A 20357-nucleotide genomic window follows, 5' to 3' on the forward strand; every position below is an offset into this window, starting at 1 on the left:
ACCCAAGTCCGAGAGTAACCTGTACCGCACTTTCCTTCCAGCACATGAAACCTTTTTAAAGAAGTTATTGTATCCAACCATGACTTCACAGTCATCTGAGCAGAGAGGGATTTAAAAAGACAGCCTTGGTTCCATAAACCTACTCATTTTCTTCTTAGCCTATTAAAAATCCTGTTGGGCCTGGTCTGTTCTGCACCTGGGGAGTAACTGCAAACCTCTCTTTGCTGCATATGCAAAATTCCTTTCTTCTAGTAAGTTCAGATACCAATAACAACGTTACTTACAAGAGAGGTTGCCTATCTATGGAAATGATGCACAAAAACAAGTAAAAATTTGATGCCTGTAACAAAAGCGTGAAGATTACACATTCGGACAGGCTACATTTATGTCAAGCCACATCTTAAAATGAGTAGAAAAATCTAGCAAGAAAAGTACGTTTTAACCTGCTTTTGTTAGCATTGTAATAGTACAGTGACACGTGACAAATTACATCTAAAGATGTGTTTTATCTCCATTTTTGGGCAACATGAAGAAGCAATGAGCTTTGTTCACCTTTTTCATGGTCATTAGGCATCTCCAATAATGCTACTGGATAAAGCAGTAAGTTCACTCTGCTTTGCGGCGCACACTTGCTTTTTCGATTTAGCATTACTATTTCCATCCCACCGCTGCTTAGGAGACCACAGCCTATACAGAAGACAGCTACATTTGATTACATCTTGAGGCCTCAGATGTGACTACAATGCAAGACCAGCACAGTCCTACCTTTTAGAAAAATTGTTTGGCTGACAAGTCACCCAGACAGTTTGCTTGTTGCCTGCTTTAAAAAAGACACTGCTTAAACTACATTTGTCTTACATATGCTCTATTAATTTCTTTGCTTTACACCTCTTTAACAAAGACAGGGTCTAAAACAAGCATCAGAGAACAGCCCTTGCAGAAGAAGCACATTAGTCCCCATACAACTGCTGCATTTCAGTATACTAGCACATGTCCTTTTACTGGAAGATGTGGAAGTGCTGCGATATATAGAGATATTTTGAGAGAGTACAGTCTTGAGGGAATGGAAAAAGCAGATGGTTTAAGACTGAACTTAGTTAAGATCAAAGAGAACACAGGTCATTTCAGGACAGAGATGCCATTAATCTGTTAAAGCAGGGAGGGAGGCAGGAAAGCACCTCAGCAACTGCCTTTAGCATCAGCTGACAAATTTGTTCACGCTTTCGTATCGTGAAATCACAGCAGATACGCTTCCCAACAGCAGACCAGCGGCTGCCTACCCTTCTTCCTTGGCTATACATTGGTATGCCACTCTCAGAGGCAGCTAGTGATCACATTTTAGACTCTGCATGTGTATCGCATGCCTGCTGATGGAAATAAAGAAAGCAGAGGGCTCTGTACGGTAGAACTGACATACAAGTCTCTGTACTGGTCAAAGGCATTGTTGGCTTCCACTTCCAGCTTGCGCAGGCGAGCAGATGGCATGGCACCGTCTTCCAGGGGAGGATCGTATTTGTTACTCCACGGTGATCTGCCGAAGAGACAAGGAAAACACAGACAGTTAGACAACAGAGACAAGCTCTGAAAGGTTTGAGATCGGTTGGTCTGAGCTCATCCACAGATGCTGAACTTCCAAAAAAATGCCAGAAGTACCGAGAGCCATCATCTATCTGTAAGAATTTCACCTTCAACAGCTCTTTCAAACACCAACAAAAAGAAAACACTGACTCCTTGAAATTTAGAGTGTACTCAGGGAACGTTCCTAAGGTTCTTCAGGTCACTACTATATAAAAAACCATGCTTGGGTTTGAATCTGATTCTTCTTAAATATTAAAAAAAATGAGGCCTCAGCTGTTGCCCATTAGATATTTAAAATTATTTTTCATGCAGATAGATTGTGTAGTTTATTTGGGATCTGACAGTATTTGTGCCAAACACTGCTGTCTACAACTAAGGTCCAAATTCTCCTCCACTATTTTGCTTTGAAAGAAACTCTACTTTTAGTATAACATTAGGAAAACATTTGAACAGTTCGAAGGATTTAACAGGGTTTGTAAAGCTGCAGGTGTTACTATGATTTCTGCAGGTGTGGAAGAGATTTTGTGCTCTTAATGAAAGATTTGGTATTAAAAGATTAATGGAACCCTTTGCCCATCTGCTTGGGCTTTTATAATTCCTGTTCTGTAAACCTGCATTCTCCTTTTCATTTCCCCTGTGAATAACCAATCCACATATATCACTGCTGGTTTAAAGAAAGGTACCTCTACCCTTTACCTACTCACTTTTCAAAATACTCCAGCCTACTAACACTAGGTCTTAATGCGGTCCATACGTAAGGGCTTTTTGCTCAGTAGCCATTTGTTATTAATTTCTCAGAAAGGCATCTAGTTTTGACATCTGTTTAATGCAAAGCACAAAGAACAGGCTCTGCTTCGCTCTGGCTTTGCGCTTTCACAGCACTTCACTCCTCCCTACCACATCTGACTCAAAAGGTGAGACACCAGGAAAAGCTAAATCATTATGTCACTTCCACCCGAAGCAATGTTTTTCAGGTGGTGGTTCTCATTTTAAAAACAGTTGCTTAAAACTCAGTTGCTCTGGAGAAGAGTCGACAGCTACAGTAGTGCTCCGTTACCTAACAGCTCTGAAATCTGGAAGAGATTCGCACAAAAATCACCACCGGTGCCATCTGCAGGATTCCCAAATGGCACACCTATACCCATCAGGCAGTACACACGAAACCAAACGCCACCAAAGAATTTCAGGCAGACAGAGCATTGACCTTGCTGTCATGAAGTCTGCAAAAGCAAAGCCGGGGTTCGTACGCCAAGCAATGCAGAAGCGTACTGCTACCTGATCCGCAGCGTTCATTAGGACACACTTGCTTTGTCTTTCTCTAAATTTTAAGAGGCGGATTCAAAAAACCCCCCTGTTTTCTGTAAATTCAGAACACTACGCTTCTCCATCACGTATAAGGAAACCTGTGAGCAGAGAATTCATGCAGAAGCCACGGTGAAGATACTTTAATTGTAAATATCAGACCTCTTCTGCAGGCTGCAGGAACAGGATTTAAGGGAAGCCTGGTAACACAGATTTTTCTAGCTAGCAGATTGTGGCATTTTCAACCCATTACGGTTGGAGCCAGCAGCAACTTCACCTAAAAAAAACCCTCACAACACAACCTTGCTTTTGTTTGGGGTTTTTTGTTTTTTTTTTTTTTTTTTCTTTTTGTGGAAGAGTACTCACAACACATTTAAAAGCTTAAATGGAGGCTATTTGAAGAAAGACAGATGGACAAGCACTTAAATTTCAAAACTCAGACCTCTAATTTCGCTAAGAGAGAATGGTTTTTGTTTAAGCTAACAGGTTTCAGTGTTGTTGGCACCAAATTTCCCATAAGGATTCCATTTAATAGAGTGATCAAACATACTTAGAGTGGAAACGTATAGACAAAGTCAAGGACCTTGAAGTCTTATATATATAAAAAAAAATTAATAAAAGCTCTGCCTTCATATTCACAATATGGATTCCACGGCTGTTTGATGTCCTCCATAAACCTTTGTTATTACAAGGAGTACTCACAGAAGTGCCTGCGAGACCACGTGCACGGAAGGCTGCTCCCACAAGCAGCAGTGCGATAATATGAAGAAACTGAAAATTATCTGTTTATGAAGATCCAAGAGAGACTCCAAAAATCTACCTTCTGGTCCGATCCATGCTCGACATGGAGAAAATCAAGTCTGTCTAAATATGAGGAAGGAGTCAACTGTGATGGGGGAAGCAATAGGATATTAATTTCCCCGTGTGCTGCCCCATCAAATTGGTGGAGTTACCACCTGAATGGCAAAACATCCCAGAGCAGCTTTTTTTTTCAAAGCTAATTCCCAGTCAAATTGTAAAGTCACTCAAAAAAATCCTATAAAACTTGACTCCCGGTGAAAAAGTCTGACTACCTAGCTCCACCTTTCCTGCCAAAGTAGCATAAGGCTCACTTGTCCGTAGAATGCTTTGAAATCCTTGGATTAGTAGTAAAAGAAATGCAATTAGCAACCTCTCCAATAAGAGGGAAACCAGTGTTTAGTTTGAAGTGTGCAGTAATTGGGTATGTAGCATGTTGCAGGCAGGGAAAAGTATTTCTTGGGACTTCTAATCGAGCATGTGGTTCTGCAAAATCTTTGTGGAAATATCAAAAGCTTTTAAAAGCACAGTAAACTCCTCCTAGATTTTGGCCTAATTGATTAAATTAGTCTAAGAGCCACTTCCCAGTAACAACTTCAGACACTGTTATTCATACCTCATAAAATCTGAACACAGGCACAGAATGGGATTAACACATGCACATGTTAGTATTGCTTGGTTTTCAAAGCCTTTTGCTTTGTGCTGAAGGAAAGAATTTACTCCACGAAACAGAGCTGAGACCAATCAATTCCAGAAGGAAGAATCACTTCAATCCAGAACACTCGAATCTAAAGCCTTAAAGAACAGCATTTTTTAATGCCAGCAATTAATACATTATGCCTATTCTAGATGAACAAATGAAACAGCTTTCCTGAAACCCCATTACTTGGTAACTCCTGAAAACTTCAAAATTATTTAAAAAAACCTAAGTCCTCTGCTTCCTTGTAACTATTTAAATATTTTCTCAGAAAGAGATTGAGCAAATTTCAGAGGCAAGCATGAAACTAACCTTAAAGAAAGGGCTGCCACACGCACTAATTAAACACGGAGGGGTTGCAGGGGGGGGAGCAAATGTTATTAGTTACTGCAGCATGTTAAAATACTGTTTAACAAGTGCCTTTTCAAGTTTCCTATGCCTCCGGTGGTAGATGCTCATGTAAACAGCCTAAACAGGACAGAAGGGGACTGCAAGAAACACATCACAACTTCAGTGAGAAAGCATCTCTTGAAAGACCCACAAGAAATACAGGATCTACTCCCTTCTCTTGCATCTGCCAGAGAGGCTACAGCTGCACGAGTACATCTTGCGGAGGGCAGAAGCTATAAAACTCTATTCTAGCTACTAATTTAGAACTGATCAAATGCACGTAGCTGCTAATATAGATCTCTGACCAACACAGGCATACAAGCTTAATGCACAAATGCTTTTAAAAGGCACCGGACTCTTCTGTAGAAGGTTGAACAAACTTTCAATGTTAGACTAGTACCCTAAAGAACATGAGTGAACACTTCACCTTAGAGACCTTCTTACTTCTTCGCCCACTGCGATAGGTTCTATTTTAAAAAAACTCATCAAGATTTACACTCAGCCACAATCCAGATGCAATGTCAAACTTTGCATCCATTATTAGTCTCCTCCTCCTATTTCTCAGACAAAATCAACCTCAGGATGTTCTCTGTGTAAATCATCTACAGACAGATATGCTTTCAGTTTAGGTAAGTACCTTTCCTGCAACTCAAAGAGATTGAAACCAATCAACCTAGAATCCTTTATAAGCTTACCTGCTTCTGTAACGATGGCCTGAGCCAAAGGAAAAAAAATTCTTAAAATATTTTCTGAAGTTCCACTTCGAACTAGAATTCTTGAAACATTCTGGCCAGATGAACGTAAAACACTACTGCAAATCTGCACAAAGCAAAGCTAAATTCTTACCGTAGATCAGTTCCAATTATTAGCACTAAAAATGTAAGCTATTACACTGAAGCTGCAAGGAGAGCCAGAGGTGTAACCCTTATAATCATAACCAGGAGAAGCAGAATGGCTGAGCTGTTAACTCAGGACAGAAAATGAATGGTGGTCATTCCTTCACAGCCTAGCACCCTTTGTTAAGAGAAAAGAATAAAAGCCAGATGATGCAACATTCACTAAGGTTTCTGGACTATAAGCTTTGTGATTCTTAATTAAATATTTGGAACTATGCCACTGTCGCTACAACTATTAAGAAAAGTCAGGCAATGTAATCATCCTAATGGCAAAGCCTAGAAAAAAAAATTGAAAGACTGTGTTTAGAGTGGCAGCCAAAATACTGAAAACTCATTGTACCATTCCAGTATTACAGCCCTTTCTACTTCAAGATTCATCATATTATAATTACACACAGCTTATATTTTTCAAATATTTTCATTGTGTTTGTCTACAGTCCTCAGAATAAATTAGCTATTTTGGTAGAGAGGGATTCCTTTTCTTTGCTAAAAACTTGGGCCAAGATTTTCATAGAGAACTAATGACATTGCATGTCCCAAGTCAGACTCAACCCCTTGCAAAACATGAGTGAAAGAGCCTTTCCCAGATGGCAAGTCCACCGTGTTTTGTACAAGCAGAAGACAATTTTGTTTGAACCGACTGCTTGCATCATCTCTTTTCTGTTGTTATCCATTCCAAAGATTTTATAGCCTTGCAACAATAGACTGTTTAATTTCATGCCAAGGCCAATCACAATAATTTCTTCTAGAGATCTGACTGGTTTTAATTCTGCAAGACATAACTACACTACAGAAAACCTAAGAGCAATGCGTTAGTCACCCGTTTAACAAGATAACATCATCACATTTTAGGCTTGAAGGAGCGACTGCAAATCACAGTGAAAAGAAAACGTGCAAAAACACTGTGGTTTCTAGGATAAAACACATCTCGTTCTGCAGACACAGTGGGGACCTGCCTTGCAAAGGTCATCAGATTAGCAGCCATGCAACCACGTTATCTGAAACTGAAGCACTCCATGGTGGTCTGGAGATGAAGACATTTATGCTCTTTCACATTAGGGAAATATTAAGAACAACTTCTATAGTCAATGTCCTGCTCAAGAGGAGAGGATCTGAAACAGCCCCAGCTTCACTGCCCAGAAGAGTTTATAATCATTCTATTTCTTTTTTTGACTAGTAATAACAGGGAGAAGGGACTGCAATACTCATACGTAGTGCAACGTAAGTGCGTAAACCAGTTAGCTCCTTCCTTTGGAAATGAACTCACCTATATGAGTCTCCATCTCTGTTGTAGTCACACAATAGATAGTCTTTTCCTACCACCTTGTCTCGTGCAATCTTCAATGGCTGATCAACAGAGGAGAGGAGATCTTCACAGAGGCTTGGGACCTGATGGTTTGGAGAAAAACAAAAAAAAAACACACACGGGGAGGGAAGAGAGGGTAACACATTAAGGTTAAAACAGACTGGCATCCCTAAGAACAGACTTTGTTATTAATACCCCATATCTGTCCCAAAGCCAGAAACCCTTTAAAAAAAACCCAAAAAACTCAAGCTGCACTTAAGTTACAACACAATCCTATGCTCCCACCTTCAATAATTTCAGATTTAATTACCTAACCACTAGTGTGGTCCAGTACGCTTAAACATATACATTCTCCATGTTAGCTTCTTGCCAAAGGCGGCCAGTAAAGTGATTGTTGAGGACTGATGAACAAATGTAAATATTTATAATGGAGTGGAAATGAGGGAGCTGCTAAAAGAATACACCATCCATACGCTAGAGCCTATTTTTCACAAGCTCCCACTCTGGGTAGAGTTTAGAATAGTTTCCAGGCAGCTGGCCAAACATTACCATGTTGGCTAATAAAAATACGCGTGTGTCTGTGTGCATGCACATATAAATCAAATACATCTCCTACACAGGTAGCTTTTAATGGATTCATAATCCCAGCTGTCTCCCTGCGCTTCATGTGGAGAAAGACTACAAGATCTGCTTTTAACGTGGCAGAGAGGCTTTGATGTACTGCAAAGAGATGAGATGACATTTTGCAGCCTGAAGCTAGCGTGAATGCAAGCACAAGCAAATCAAGCAAATTCCATCCCACGGGCTTTTGCTCTGGAGCTAATGGCGGCCCCGTTATCAATATCAGCACTTCTATACCGCAGGCTTTGGCCACGCTAGCAGCTTCCTCCAGGAACTCCATCTGCCCTGTACATGCTTTAGGGCACGTGCAGTGGTGTGCCCCAATCCATCTGAGGGACAATCAACAAATCATTCCTGGAGCTATTATTAAACAATTCGTGTATTGTGTGTTTCCCTTGGGAAAAACGTTCCAGATTTTGCTGCAAGGGAAAGGGACTAAAGTAAAACATCTTTTCCCAGTAGAAAGTTGGGAACCCAACAGGATACAGGACGATTGGCAAATTCTTGATTGTGACAACACGCCAACACAGCAGATAAAAGAAATAACCAATGTGGAATCTCTTCCACATTTCATTCTACATCGTAGAGATGAAAACCTGATTGAGAATGTGAAGACAAAAGGCAATCAAGGGTAAAACTAACCATGAAATGACGAATTCACAATTCATGAGAAATGAAAAGGGGAGGGAAGAGGGAACAAAGAAAATGTGGAAATGTGCTTTCTTCCCTTCAAGCCACTGATTCAGTGAACTGGTTGGTATCATTTCAAAGGAAAGAAGCCTACAGGAGAAAAAAAAAATTAGGGGTGCAACAGCTCCTGAAAGCATAAGCGCAAACTATTTTAATGCACTGGATGTGACATAAGAGATCAAACTGTCTGAAAAGAAAACATTCCTAATCCCAAGTACAAGACAATAACATACAGAGGATATTAAGTCAAAGTAAGCAGAGACAAATATAAAACAACGTGACTGCAAAAGACAAAAACACAATCCAGAAAGGCCAAAGGACAAAACAAGATGTCGCTAGCAAGAGACAGACCACCTAACCCACACAATCACACCAAAAACGCACCAAAAATAAGAGTAAAAAAATCAAGAAATGGGTGGTAAAGTTACCAACAGTGCTGAAAAAGCTGTAATATTAGTTTGAGTTGTTTTACTTTGGTCTATATACACTGTAATGTGGTAATGAGTGGTAACTGAAGAGCCCAGATTAACGACCAGGGCACTTAAGTATTTCTATAAAGCTAGATGCTTCTCATAGGAGCTTATCATTTGATACTTGCAGACCTGGCTGAAGCAACCTCAAAACCATTACGCATTCATTGAGTAAATAAAAGTGGACAGGAAGCAAGCTTTTAGGAAAATCTTTACTTTTTCTGAAAACAGACAACCCTAATACTCTACGGAGCTGATACAAATCAGCAGTGTCGTGGCACAAGTTAAGTGAAATGATGTATCTATGTGCATAAGCCCATCTGGTTCCACTTTGTCTCTTCCCTCGCTTCTCCATTAGCTATTAATTTTAGGCTGACTCTTGAGGCGGAGAGCAACTTGAGATGACCGCTTCAATTTCAGATGCACACACAACAAGACCCAAAGCACCTCATCATTAAGAGCTATGTTCCATGTTGTTCCTAGGAGTGACCAGCTGAATATATTCCTTCTTCTCGGCTGCTCCTTGGCCAGCTGCCCATCAGCAGTGATAAGCGTCTAGGAACAGACTCCTCACTGACGTGCGTTTAGAATGAGTAATAGTGATGAAAACACAATTTGGAGAAAAGCGGCCTTTTTCCCAGACTCCGTTTCTATTTAATTTCTTTGGGAAAAGCCCTATGCTACACGTGCGGTAAGGGAGCACGAGAGGTCTCGCTGTACAATTCTTCAAACAAACATACAAAGCACTTTCAAAAGACATCTCAAACTCAAGACAGTCTATTTCCCTGCAGAAAAGCTCCTAAAAACTATCTGAATTTAAGATGCTCACAAAAAACCACACAAATAACTTTTAAATTTCACTTTCTCTTTAAATAGCACACACCTAGTACAGTGTTTCCATACTGCTCAGTGGGAGAGCACAATCTCTTACCGACTAGAAGGAACTCTTAACACATTGTTTGTAAGATGCAATCTATTTAATTGCCATGTAGTAATGGTGAACTAAACTTACCTCTGGATGACTTAGTAACACAAGTATTCATGAGCATGGTCACTTTTCCAATTTCTGTGGTTAGTCTTACAGCCGTAACAGTGAATGTATTCTACCATGTACTTACTAGAATATAATACCACACTATATTATAATACCCCATTGTAATAGCATGCTATATACCCATTGTCTCTTTGGTACAGACATCCTACAGGACTTCAGGCAATATATTGTTTTCTCCTTCTTCTTTCAGAATAAAACAGGGAAGAAATCCCACTCATCTACTCTGGAAGTATTAGGAAATTTCAACAGTTTTTATAAAACGAACAGAGATATTCCAGCTGATGGAACTACTCATGTAATTCTAATTATAAGAAAAACATCCAAGTGTGGCACAGTTACCCCAAAAGAATCATTTTTGTATCGTTTACTGGAGCAACTTTCAACAACTGCTGTACTTCCTTCCTAGGAATGAATTTGTAAGATTTACGCATACTGGTCTTCCTCTTCTACACTACAAAGCTGCTTACAAGGCAAATGCAGTAATTTGAACAAGGTAATTTGCAGCTTTAAACATTTCAGCTACATGTTCATGAGACTATTTGATTCCTTCTGAATTTAGGTCCTTTGCATTTTAGAACGTGCAATGACAAGACATTTGGCACAGCCAGGCTAATCTAGCTGCTGCAATGTAAGCACCGAGCAATGATTTTACACTATGCATGTATCGTTCCTTAAATTCTTCCCCATCTCAAATACTGAACCTTCCTAAAGCATTTAAATTACTTTTGTGCACATTCAGACTCTCACAGTAATCCAGTTTATATTTAGCAAGAAAACATCCAAATCTTCTGATCCCAGCAAAGACAGCTCAGCTTAGAAGAACAACCGGTCCTCTGAGTTTTCAGTCTGGAACAGTGGATTTGCATTGTTAACTTTTCTTATGAGCTTGTTCTATGTTAACTGAAAAGCCAAAATGCACTTAGGTCCCTGAGTGCGTGTCTCCGACAGTCATTATATCGGGAACTTTGACTTAAATTTAGAAACACAAGAATAAACCCACTCCCCAGGCCAAATGCTGAAATGCTAAAGCAGTGATTTTGTTCAATTCATCACTGAACTATAAATAAGTGTCACTGCGATAAAAACATTGAAGCTATGAGGATTGTTTTATAAGCAAAGACTGGGCTCTCATCTTTATTTTGACACAGGTTTTTCCCACTCTAAGCAGTGGAAGGTCAAATGTAGAATACAGTCTTAACCTCCTATCTTTAGCTAAAGGCAATCATTAATTTAACTTGGTCCACAGTGTACTCTGGACCATAATGCACCCATGCTTCCACAAAGAAGCACTCAATAATCTATTATGGTGCTTGTATGTATAGCCATGGAGCAAGACCACCCTCAATGTAAATTAGAGAAGAAAAAAAGAAGACTCTCTGGGGGTCCAGACTCTGCTGTTCAGGCTGGAACTGAACAGCAGCATCATTCAGAAGCACATACCATGCAACAGGGCACCGTGTTTGTGGGGTTTGTTTTTTTTTTTTTCCAAGGAGATATACAATGCATGTGTAGTACAGAGGAAAGAAAAAACTGAATGAAAAGTGAGTTAAGCATACTCTCCCGAATGTTGAACAAGGATTCTGTTGTCTCGTGTAACAGTATTCTCCATCAGTGCAACCCAGGTATGTGGACAGTGTTTTAATTAAGTCAACCGCTCTGCTATCAAGACAAATAATCTCTTGTGCCAAAGTCGAAACCATACACTTTTTGCAGTAGCTAACCTAATAACCATTCCTTCTTGACTCAGGTTGTGGTAAAGGAACTTATTATCAACTGAACAATTGTTTCCTATTTTTTTCTTTAAATATGATTAAACAAGCATCTAAAAAAAGCTTAGAGGAAACAAGAACAGTACTTCAGCTCTTCATGTCTTACATGAACTCCCCATCCTTGCTTTAGTCATGCTGGCTGAACAGCATCAAATTCTGCACCTTACATATTCAGGCCAGTTAATATTTTGGCTCATTAGCCACTTGAGTACACCAAGGTAGTTGTTTTCTTCTACAGCCTTGCCTGAAATGAATCATGTTTACAATTGAAACAGCAATATTGCTAGTGGAAGGTTCTGTCCTTGGAAGTAGTCTTTTTCCATGTTCACTCAGAGGTCAGCATGTACTGACTTCCACAGGAACCTCACACACTGGAAAACTATGCTAAATGCAACAAAATTAAAGATTAAACACATTTTTTCCTTGAAGAACCAGAAGGAAGACGAAGCGAGCTTCAAAAGATTAGCAAAGGCGGCATTCAGATCCATCTGTCTTTTGAATTTGTGTCTATAACATGCAGGTATCTGAACACACATGTGACTAGAGCAGTTTTTAATTAAAAACCACACCCAAACAGGAAAGCCAATATTTTAATTGCATGTGAAGTCTTAAGACCTAATTTTTCTTTTTTAAGACAACTTACATCATTAAAGAAGTGGACAAAACCACTGCCCGCATCACTTGGGGAAATCACTCGAATGCAAAGAGCCCAAGCAAGTCACCTGGCACTCTTGCAAAATAACCATTTTGGCACACGACCCCCCTTCAGCTCACATTCTTCCCCTCTGGGCCAGCATCTAATAAAATATTATTATAATTTTTCTGAGTCATTCCACAGCCTCAGAATTTCCTGTTCCTGCAGAACACAGACACAGCCTAACGGATGTTGTGGAAACTCAAGAAGGAAGCCTGGCTCCACTCATCTTGGGCCTAAAACCACTAGTAAAGTCACTCCCACAAATCCACACATTGCTAAACCTTAATTTGATCCATCAGATGTCCAAGGGCCACACATTCTTCAAACTTTGTTTATTAAATGACACTTAAATGGACTTTTGTGTTCAAGACCAGACGTAACTGATATTGGAAACAGCTCCACTTTACTTGCACTGAATTCCAACACTGCAAGAATTAGCAAAAACAAAATGAAAACCAATCAGCTTCTCTGGAAAAAGGCAAATGTTAATAAGATTGCAGATCTAAGTTTGTCTAGTTATGATGTCATAGCAGAAACATTACGCAATTACAGAATTTTTCAATTCAGCTCGAGGAACTACATCTAAAAAACTCTGAAAGGTGACTACTGTTCATAAAACAGGATCCTTGGTATTCTTCCTGTGATTTGCTGGGTAAAATAGGGCTTTTGCTAGGTTCAGCATTCTGTAGCTTACCAAGAAACAAAAGCTAGCCATCTGGCAGGCACAACTAGAGTGCCCTAGACTTTGACTAGTGACCTGCAGGTGAAGGCTTCTGTCTCTCATTACCAGTCACAAGTCCCCTGAGCCATCACAGCATATCAATATCTTGGGAAGCCTTGACTGTTTGCGTCAAGAGTCCAGCTGGTGCTGGAGATATCCTGCAACAATTAAGGGATATGCAGAGGCATACTCTCTCCAGCAACGTTTCTATGTCCTAGCTTCTCCCTCAACTTTAAAAGAGGTTAGATAGGTTTCTAATCAGGATTCAAGCTCGTCAAGTGATCTCTCACACACACACACGCGTTTAGAAAGATTATTTAAACAGATATTTTAAGGACTTCTAACACTAGCACTGCAGTGGCAGGAGCCCGGAAAAGAAAAGAAGGCACAGCTTGGGCTTAAAAAGAAAAACAGTAAGTGAATATGAAGCCAGAAGTGAAATTCACTTTTACAATCTCATGCAAGGAAGTGAAGTTGCTAACTCCAAGCCAAGCATCACATTAACAATTTACAGATATTAACTGCTATCTCCAATTACCATCAGGATATCCAGAGGTAATCTTTTCTAGCTGGAAGAGTTCCTGCTTACAGCCACTCACCAAATGGAAAACTGGCTCTCAACAACCATAAATTTACCCAGAGAGCCAGAGCCCCTTTCTTTAGCCAGCAGTCCTTGCATTAGAAAGCCAACTGGCTGCTGGTGGCTTAGCGCCTATCACACAAGTCAAGAAGTCCCAGGAAGATCAGCAGGTCAAAAATTCAGCTTCGAGACCACAAAGCTGTCAATGCACTTTTGCTTCCACTCCTTTCTGCAAGTTCTCGCTGGGTCTAATTTTTTTTTTTTTTTTAAAACATCTTCCACCCTCACTGGATGTTCAGCTGGCCATCTGCATTCAATTATTTTATCTTTCTCCTTGACACTGCATACTGCTTAGGCTCTTGGACTTAAAATACAAAAAGCTCCAGTCACATTCTCATGTTCTTTATGGTCTGTGCAGCCCAAGCAATGCAGTTTTCCTGGGGATAAATTCTCTAGCTTCATATATCTTCAGTTACTAAAGGCATGCAAGCAGATTTGAGTCTTGCCTGGAGGCACACTAGCTAAATGAAGCAAGGTCCTGAATATAGTTCAAATATTTCTAAACCGTAAGTTTATACATTTTTAAATTCATCACTCTGGGACTTTCTAAAAAGTAACACATTCTACTAAAAATACTTGAGCATTCTCCTGTGATGAGAAAGCAAAGATGATCACCTCCCAGACCTTTAACTGCAAACAGAAACTTGAAAAATAACCAGTAAATTTACTGACTGCTGTATCTCTAAAGAACTCTAGCTTTAATTCTTCCATGGCAGCATAACTTGAGTTTGTACTTCAAGAAAGCTTTCACTTCTGGCAATAAATTGAGTATTGTTTAAATATCGGTCTTACTGGGAAAAGAGAGGAAGAAAGTTGTGGCTGTAGCAAAGCTCACTCTCCTGCTGAGTTTGCTTGACCATTCTGTGAGCCAGTTTTGCAAGGACGATTCTCCATCCTCACCTTATGCCAGACATCTGATTTTTCTGAGTCAGCTGGATTTTTCATCTAATTTATATTATATACACACAGGCAAACACCCAAATTAAACACTCAGCAGGAAAATTGCAAAAGGAACCTGCTTAACTTTTACCAAGATTAAGAGCACATCAACTTTCATACTCAAGTCAAAGCCATCAAGACAATCCTGTCACAGATCCCTTATTTGCTGGACGTGGCCCATGAGCACAATAAATCCATCTCCCACCTTTCCCAGAGATGCACCCCTCTAAGACATGTCAGTGAAGCTATCTTGTAAAAAAACAAAAAAAACCCCAAACCAAACAGAAGGATTCTGGAGACCGTGACCCCAGCTATCTCCCAACTACCCTGTTACGTGTGCTGCCAAGGTGCCCAGAGATCCTCCACAACAGCACTACCTGAAAGCTGATGCCTTCTTCGGGGTTTCTCTTGTAAAGAGCACAGCTAAAAGTACATGGGGACTTACTCACTGTACAACTTATCTTAAGAGAAAGGAAGCAGGAGGACAATTCTCTCAGATTGTCCTGATCTTTCAGTAGAAACCATTTAGCCACTTAGAAGTGAGTTCTACCAGCTTCCTTACTTCATGCCACTCTGATTTCCATGAGCCAAAACAAGATCTCATTCTTAACTGATATAAGGAACATTTCCATCCAGAAAATACCCTTAATATTCTCCTTTCAGCAAGTGATGAGAACAGATGTGATTCACACTGACTTCTACGAACAGCACAGCAGCGACTTCTGGACAATGAGAGGCAATAATGAAGCGAGACAGTATTTATGCTACACAATTAAAATCTGTATTAATGTTGCAAGTGCTATCACTTGGCATACCCTCAAGACAACTCCATGCAAGAGCAGTGCAATCACCGTTACCGCTTCCCTTATGGGAACTGCTTTACAGCTCGGACTTGGCTGACACGTAGATGCTCCAAGGTTTCAGTTACCCCCGTTTCCAGAGAAGCTACATGGAAAATTATTCTAATCTAAATTAGTTGTCCTTAAAAAGATATGTGCCTACACTAAACTCTTTTTGTAGAGATTTAGAAGTCCTCTTCTACATTTTGACAGCCTCCAAGCAGTCTATTTACAAATAATGACTAACTGAATTCCAACCGGAGCGTTCCATGCCAAGGCACATTACCAGCAACAGGCACAGCTTCTTTCAGGCAGGACTTCTGGAGTCCTATGATTGACAAGGTCTCTAATGAACTCTAATTGAAGACTCGGCAGTCTGAAAAATGCAACAACAGATGTGGTAAAAGGGCAAACCACAAACTGTTTTGCTAATGAATGAAAAGTGTCTGGTCTGATGAGGGCCAGTGACCCAAAAATTCTCTTCTTTCACCCACCCTTTTACTTCATGTTCAAGTTCGGGTCCTTTCCCTTGCCAGCCCAACACTTGGGGGCAGTAATGTACAGTCTTGAACATATTCCATATATTCATATTGGCACCAAGATGCTCTTTTATTAAAAAGCAGCAACAGAGCACAGCTTTGACAGAGTAAGAGGGACCTCAGGGAGGGATCGTAATGCGGTTATCCTTCCCAGAAGGAATGCAAGCCTAGAAGTAGATGACAGTTTCTCACTATTTTAGTTTTGGAAAACTTTTTACATACAACAACATTTCTAAGTCATCTTCACCTTCTTTCAGTGGATCTTAAGCAAGCATCAAAACAGTAGCATACTCATCAGTCTGGAGATCAATTCCTATAAAAAGACTATGGCAAGTCTGCAAGCAGACTTCAAGAAATAACCTATGCTTCACACACAAAAAAAAAAAAAGGACACTGGCCTCTGCTTCACATCAACTCCAGTATGGCAGCGTAATGAAGCAAAGCAACCAAGCACAAAGGAAGCAGAAGTCAGGGTGCCATCTTTTACATTCAATCACAAATTTAATGAACCTGCTCACACTCATCATGCATTTGGAGTCTGACCTTTTACTTCAAGGAGGTTATTGTCTGGTAATGGTACAGGAAACAGAATAAAAATGTCAGCTCTAAAGGTTTGGATGAAACTTGCCAAAAAACGTCAAAAAACTATTTGCCTGAGTCTGGCTTATGATGTTTTTGGAACTATTACAGGTGGCAGCGCATACACTGCTCTCGTCTAACTAGAGTGTAGACTTCACTCTTGTGGAGGTCAGGCTGAGAGTAGGCTACAGAAGAGGTCTACCGATGTCTCAACAATAAAGAAATCATACTGGATTTAACAAATTATTTCATCTCCACCCCAGAGAAGGGACTGCAGAGACTAGAGTGGGAATCACACAGACCCTCCTTCTAACAAGCGTCATTCAAACCGGTCTGTTTCATGTTACGCTCGCAATATGAAAAGAAGCCCAGTGAGCGTGTTGCTGATGGAAAGCATGTAGAGCACTAATGAGCACCATCCAAAAGTAATTCCAACATTTAGAGGTAACCAGCAATTTTCTGAGTCATTAAAAAAACCTCATACCAATTATACAGCCAAGCTTACCATAGCTGCCCAAACAACTCATTGTTTTGAATAGTCCTTGGAGCTGCTCAAACCCTGATATCCGTTCAGTCCTCCAGATTTCATCAGAAAACCAACCGTGTCACAGCAGATCATATCAATGATTTAGTTATTCTGTGTCCTACCTCCAGCAACAGCCACAAAAATGATGCTTTAGGTTGCCAAGAGTTCTGGTGGCACAGATGTAGCCAATTACTAAATGGTTTCAAGAAAGAGAAATAATCCCTTCCTGCAGGGAGTAATTTCTTTCCTGACCCATAGAGCTTTCTTACCTGTACCTTGGCTTATGTAACCGAAAGCAGTATTTAAACAGAGTTTGATAAATTTAAGTCAGCCACAGCTTTTTGACCATGGGACTCCTCCCAAGTTTGCTAAGACCAGCTTCAATACCACTTAGGAACAGAGCTTGTCAGCTAAACTTTCACCTGGTAAGCAGCTGCTTCTGCAGATGACAGACAGCTCGGACACAATTTAAAGAATTGAATTAAGAGGTACTAGTTCAAATAGCTGCTATGTGCAGAACAATCAGCTTTTTAGGGTCTCACGGACAAGGTTTATCAGCATCATATATAAAATGGAGACCTGCCACAGAAAAGGGATGTAGTTCTTGCTACAGATAAGAAAGGCTTAATTCAAAGGTCTAACAGCCCTGTTCCAGCCTCAGTGTCCTCTGTCTGCAAAAACTTAGAAGCTGAGGTCAGAAATAAGCCATATATTTAGGCTGCACAACAGAAACAAGCTTTCCCAGCTGCCCATATAGTGGGTTTTATATAGATTAGATCTGTATTTCAGTAATACTTTTCAGCATACAATTACTCCAAAGGCAACTGTGCCACACTCTGTTTTCAGGGACAGTTGACACTAGCTAGCCTATCATAGCCCAACTGTGCATCACAGGATGTGCAACTAAATCCTGTGCAACCACATACACATTCCTCTGAAGTTAGTTTTCTTCATTAGCAGTTTATAGAAGGAAAACAAATGTTTCAGGGCAAGCGGAAAAGAGGTATCGGGCACAAGATTGTTGGCTAGAGTGGGGTTTTTCGGATACTCACTGGACTGCAGAATACCTGCTATAGCATAATGATAAATAAATCTGGGTGTTTTCCAGAACGCCAGTGCTCTGACATACTCCGTCTCAGGAACGTCTTTGAAGCACGTGCCATAGCGCATCCACTGCGCCTACCGCACGAGTCCTGCGTCAAACTCCAGGCAGGTAGTGTATCAGGAGACAATACACACGTACAACGGCATGCATCAACCTTGTATAAACTGTTCCAAATTACTTTTACTAAACAGCAGCCTCCAAACCGGTGATGACTTCATCAAGAAAGCTGCTAATGACCCTTCATCCGAAAGCGTGTCAGTGCATACACAGTAGTACCTGTTGGCTTGCCCAAAATAAACATGTAGATTCCTGACATTGTTTGGGCAATTGCTATATTCTTCAACAAGGAGAGAAGAAAATTACCACACCTCCGAGATGCTTCAGAAAATGTTCTTACATACCAGATCTTTGTCACACCCCGGTCAGCCATCACTCTCAGCATCCAATACTCACCAAGTCAATGAGGTCACTGAGATTCTTCTCTATCTGCTGTGGAGGCAGACGCCTCATCAAATCCAAGGCACAATCCAGCTGCTGGTCACTCTGCAGAGACAAGAACATCCCTCTGTCACAATATGTACAGGTAATACACCACATTCACGCACACACACACAAGAACTGCAGTGTTCTAGTTCTAAGCAGCAGCACGTTTTGTATGAATACAAATAGATTTCAATAAAGTTCATACCATTTGACCATGGATTATTGACTTGGTATTTCAAAAAGTGCTCTAGACTATGGATTTAAGAGCGCAGTTTAAACTGGTGTCATGCCGCCAATTTAGCACCAGGCTTGTTGAGGAAAAAGAGTCCAGTCCTTACCTCACCAAAAACTGTTTCCAATGCTTGTGCAAATGTTTAATGCATTGTTTTTCCATGCCATCTCAATAATAATCTGGGTTAGGGAACTGAAAGTTCCTTCTCCCGAGGCAGTTTTAGCACTTCCTCATTTGTATTGTGCCATTCAGCTTGAGATAACCAGCATCCAAGACAAATTGTATTCCCGCGCAGAGCACCCTCTCCCTCCTTCAGCTGTATCAAAAAACAGACTGAAACATGCACACAAAGTATGATCCGTTATTTCCTTCTTGCTATAAAACACACACCAGAAGCTGCCTGTATCTGAGAAATCAGTGACTTATTTGAGAAACCACAGCAACACACTCCAATAGGGTTTATTGCAGCTTGTCTTACATCAAATTGTGACACAAAAAAATCTTGTACTTCACTTCAGAGTTGGAAAATGTGCAACAGTCACTACCACAGACAATTGATGAGCTGAACCACGTTCCTGACACAACCTTTAGCTCTCCTTCTCGCCAAGGTATGAACAGACACTCTCCTGCAAACATAACAGTACCCAAAATCTGCAAGAGTTACTTTGATCAGCAGGTTACCAGGTAGTGGAAGCATTGCCAGCTCGTTTTCACTGCTTCTTCCCTTTCCTTTTTTCTTTGTGATTTCTAGCTACCCATATACAACCAGCTTAGCTTTAACTTCTCTCTTCTCCATTCTGCCAAGCTCTGAAAGTTTTATTTAAGAAAGGTTTCAAAATGAAAGCAGTTACATTATCACGTTATTCAAGTAGCAGCCCCCGGGTCAGAGAGAAACAGGAAGCAAAGTTTCCTGCAATTAAGCTATACTCTAGCAATGAGGAAAGGAGGGAGCTCTCCGTTTAGCAGACATCCATTATGAAAGCTGTTCTTAAAAGGTACTACCCATTCACTATCAAAAGATAAATATTTTACAGGCAGCAAGTCAGACAGCCTGGTCAGGGGAGATTATGTATTTATTTCTCACCCAGTTGAGGTTACAGGACATTAATCTCTGCAAAATATTCCAGCTCTACAGACAGTTATGCATCAGATCTCATATATCTGCAATAATCTCCTGAAGATCTGAGCCTGTAGCCTGAAGAGCAGGATGCACTGACACCAAGAACAGAAGTTTATGACAGTGACCTGTTGTGACGGAAAGGAGGACGCATCCAAGTAATGGACATAATCCCCCCCCATACTCTTTAAATACTTGGATAACGTGACAAGCAAATCCTTGGCTGAAGTGAGTCTGGAGTGAAGTTATTTACCTTGGAAAGCGACCCCAAATCAATCACTGAACTGACTATCATCACATTCGTGCACAAAAGTGACAGCCAAGATTTTCAAAACTTTTTACTTATCTTCATTAGATGTTCAGAGGAAG

The 20357-nt window shown here is 40.5% G+C and overlaps 1 protein-coding gene across 1 annotated transcript in view; it reads right to left on the minus strand.

Annotated features, from left to right (window-relative positions):
• CAPZB (capping protein (actin filament) muscle Z-line, beta) overlaps positions 1 to 18693 on the minus strand; it is a 44610-nt gene extending 25917 nt beyond the window's left edge. Inside the window, exons 1-3 of the mRNA XM_010297418.1 lie at positions 18610 to 18693; positions 6929 to 7050; positions 1418 to 1531 (exon numbers count right to left, since the gene is read on the minus strand). Coding sequence (XP_010295720.1) covers positions 1418 to 1531; positions 6929 to 7050; positions 18610 to 18666 — 293 coding nt within the window. The 5' untranslated portion in view covers positions 18667 to 18693. The remainder of the gene's footprint in view (positions 1 to 1417; positions 1532 to 6928; positions 7051 to 18609) is intronic.
• Positions 18694 to 20357: the final 1664 nt, after the last annotated feature.

This window comes from Phaethon lepturus, unplaced genomic scaffold, assembly GCF_000687285.1.
Source record: "Phaethon lepturus isolate BGI_N335 unplaced genomic scaffold, ASM68728v1 scaffold38981, whole genome shotgun sequence".
In the NCBI taxonomy this organism is placed as follows: domain Eukaryota; kingdom Metazoa; phylum Chordata; class Aves; order Phaethontiformes; family Phaethontidae; genus Phaethon; species Phaethon lepturus.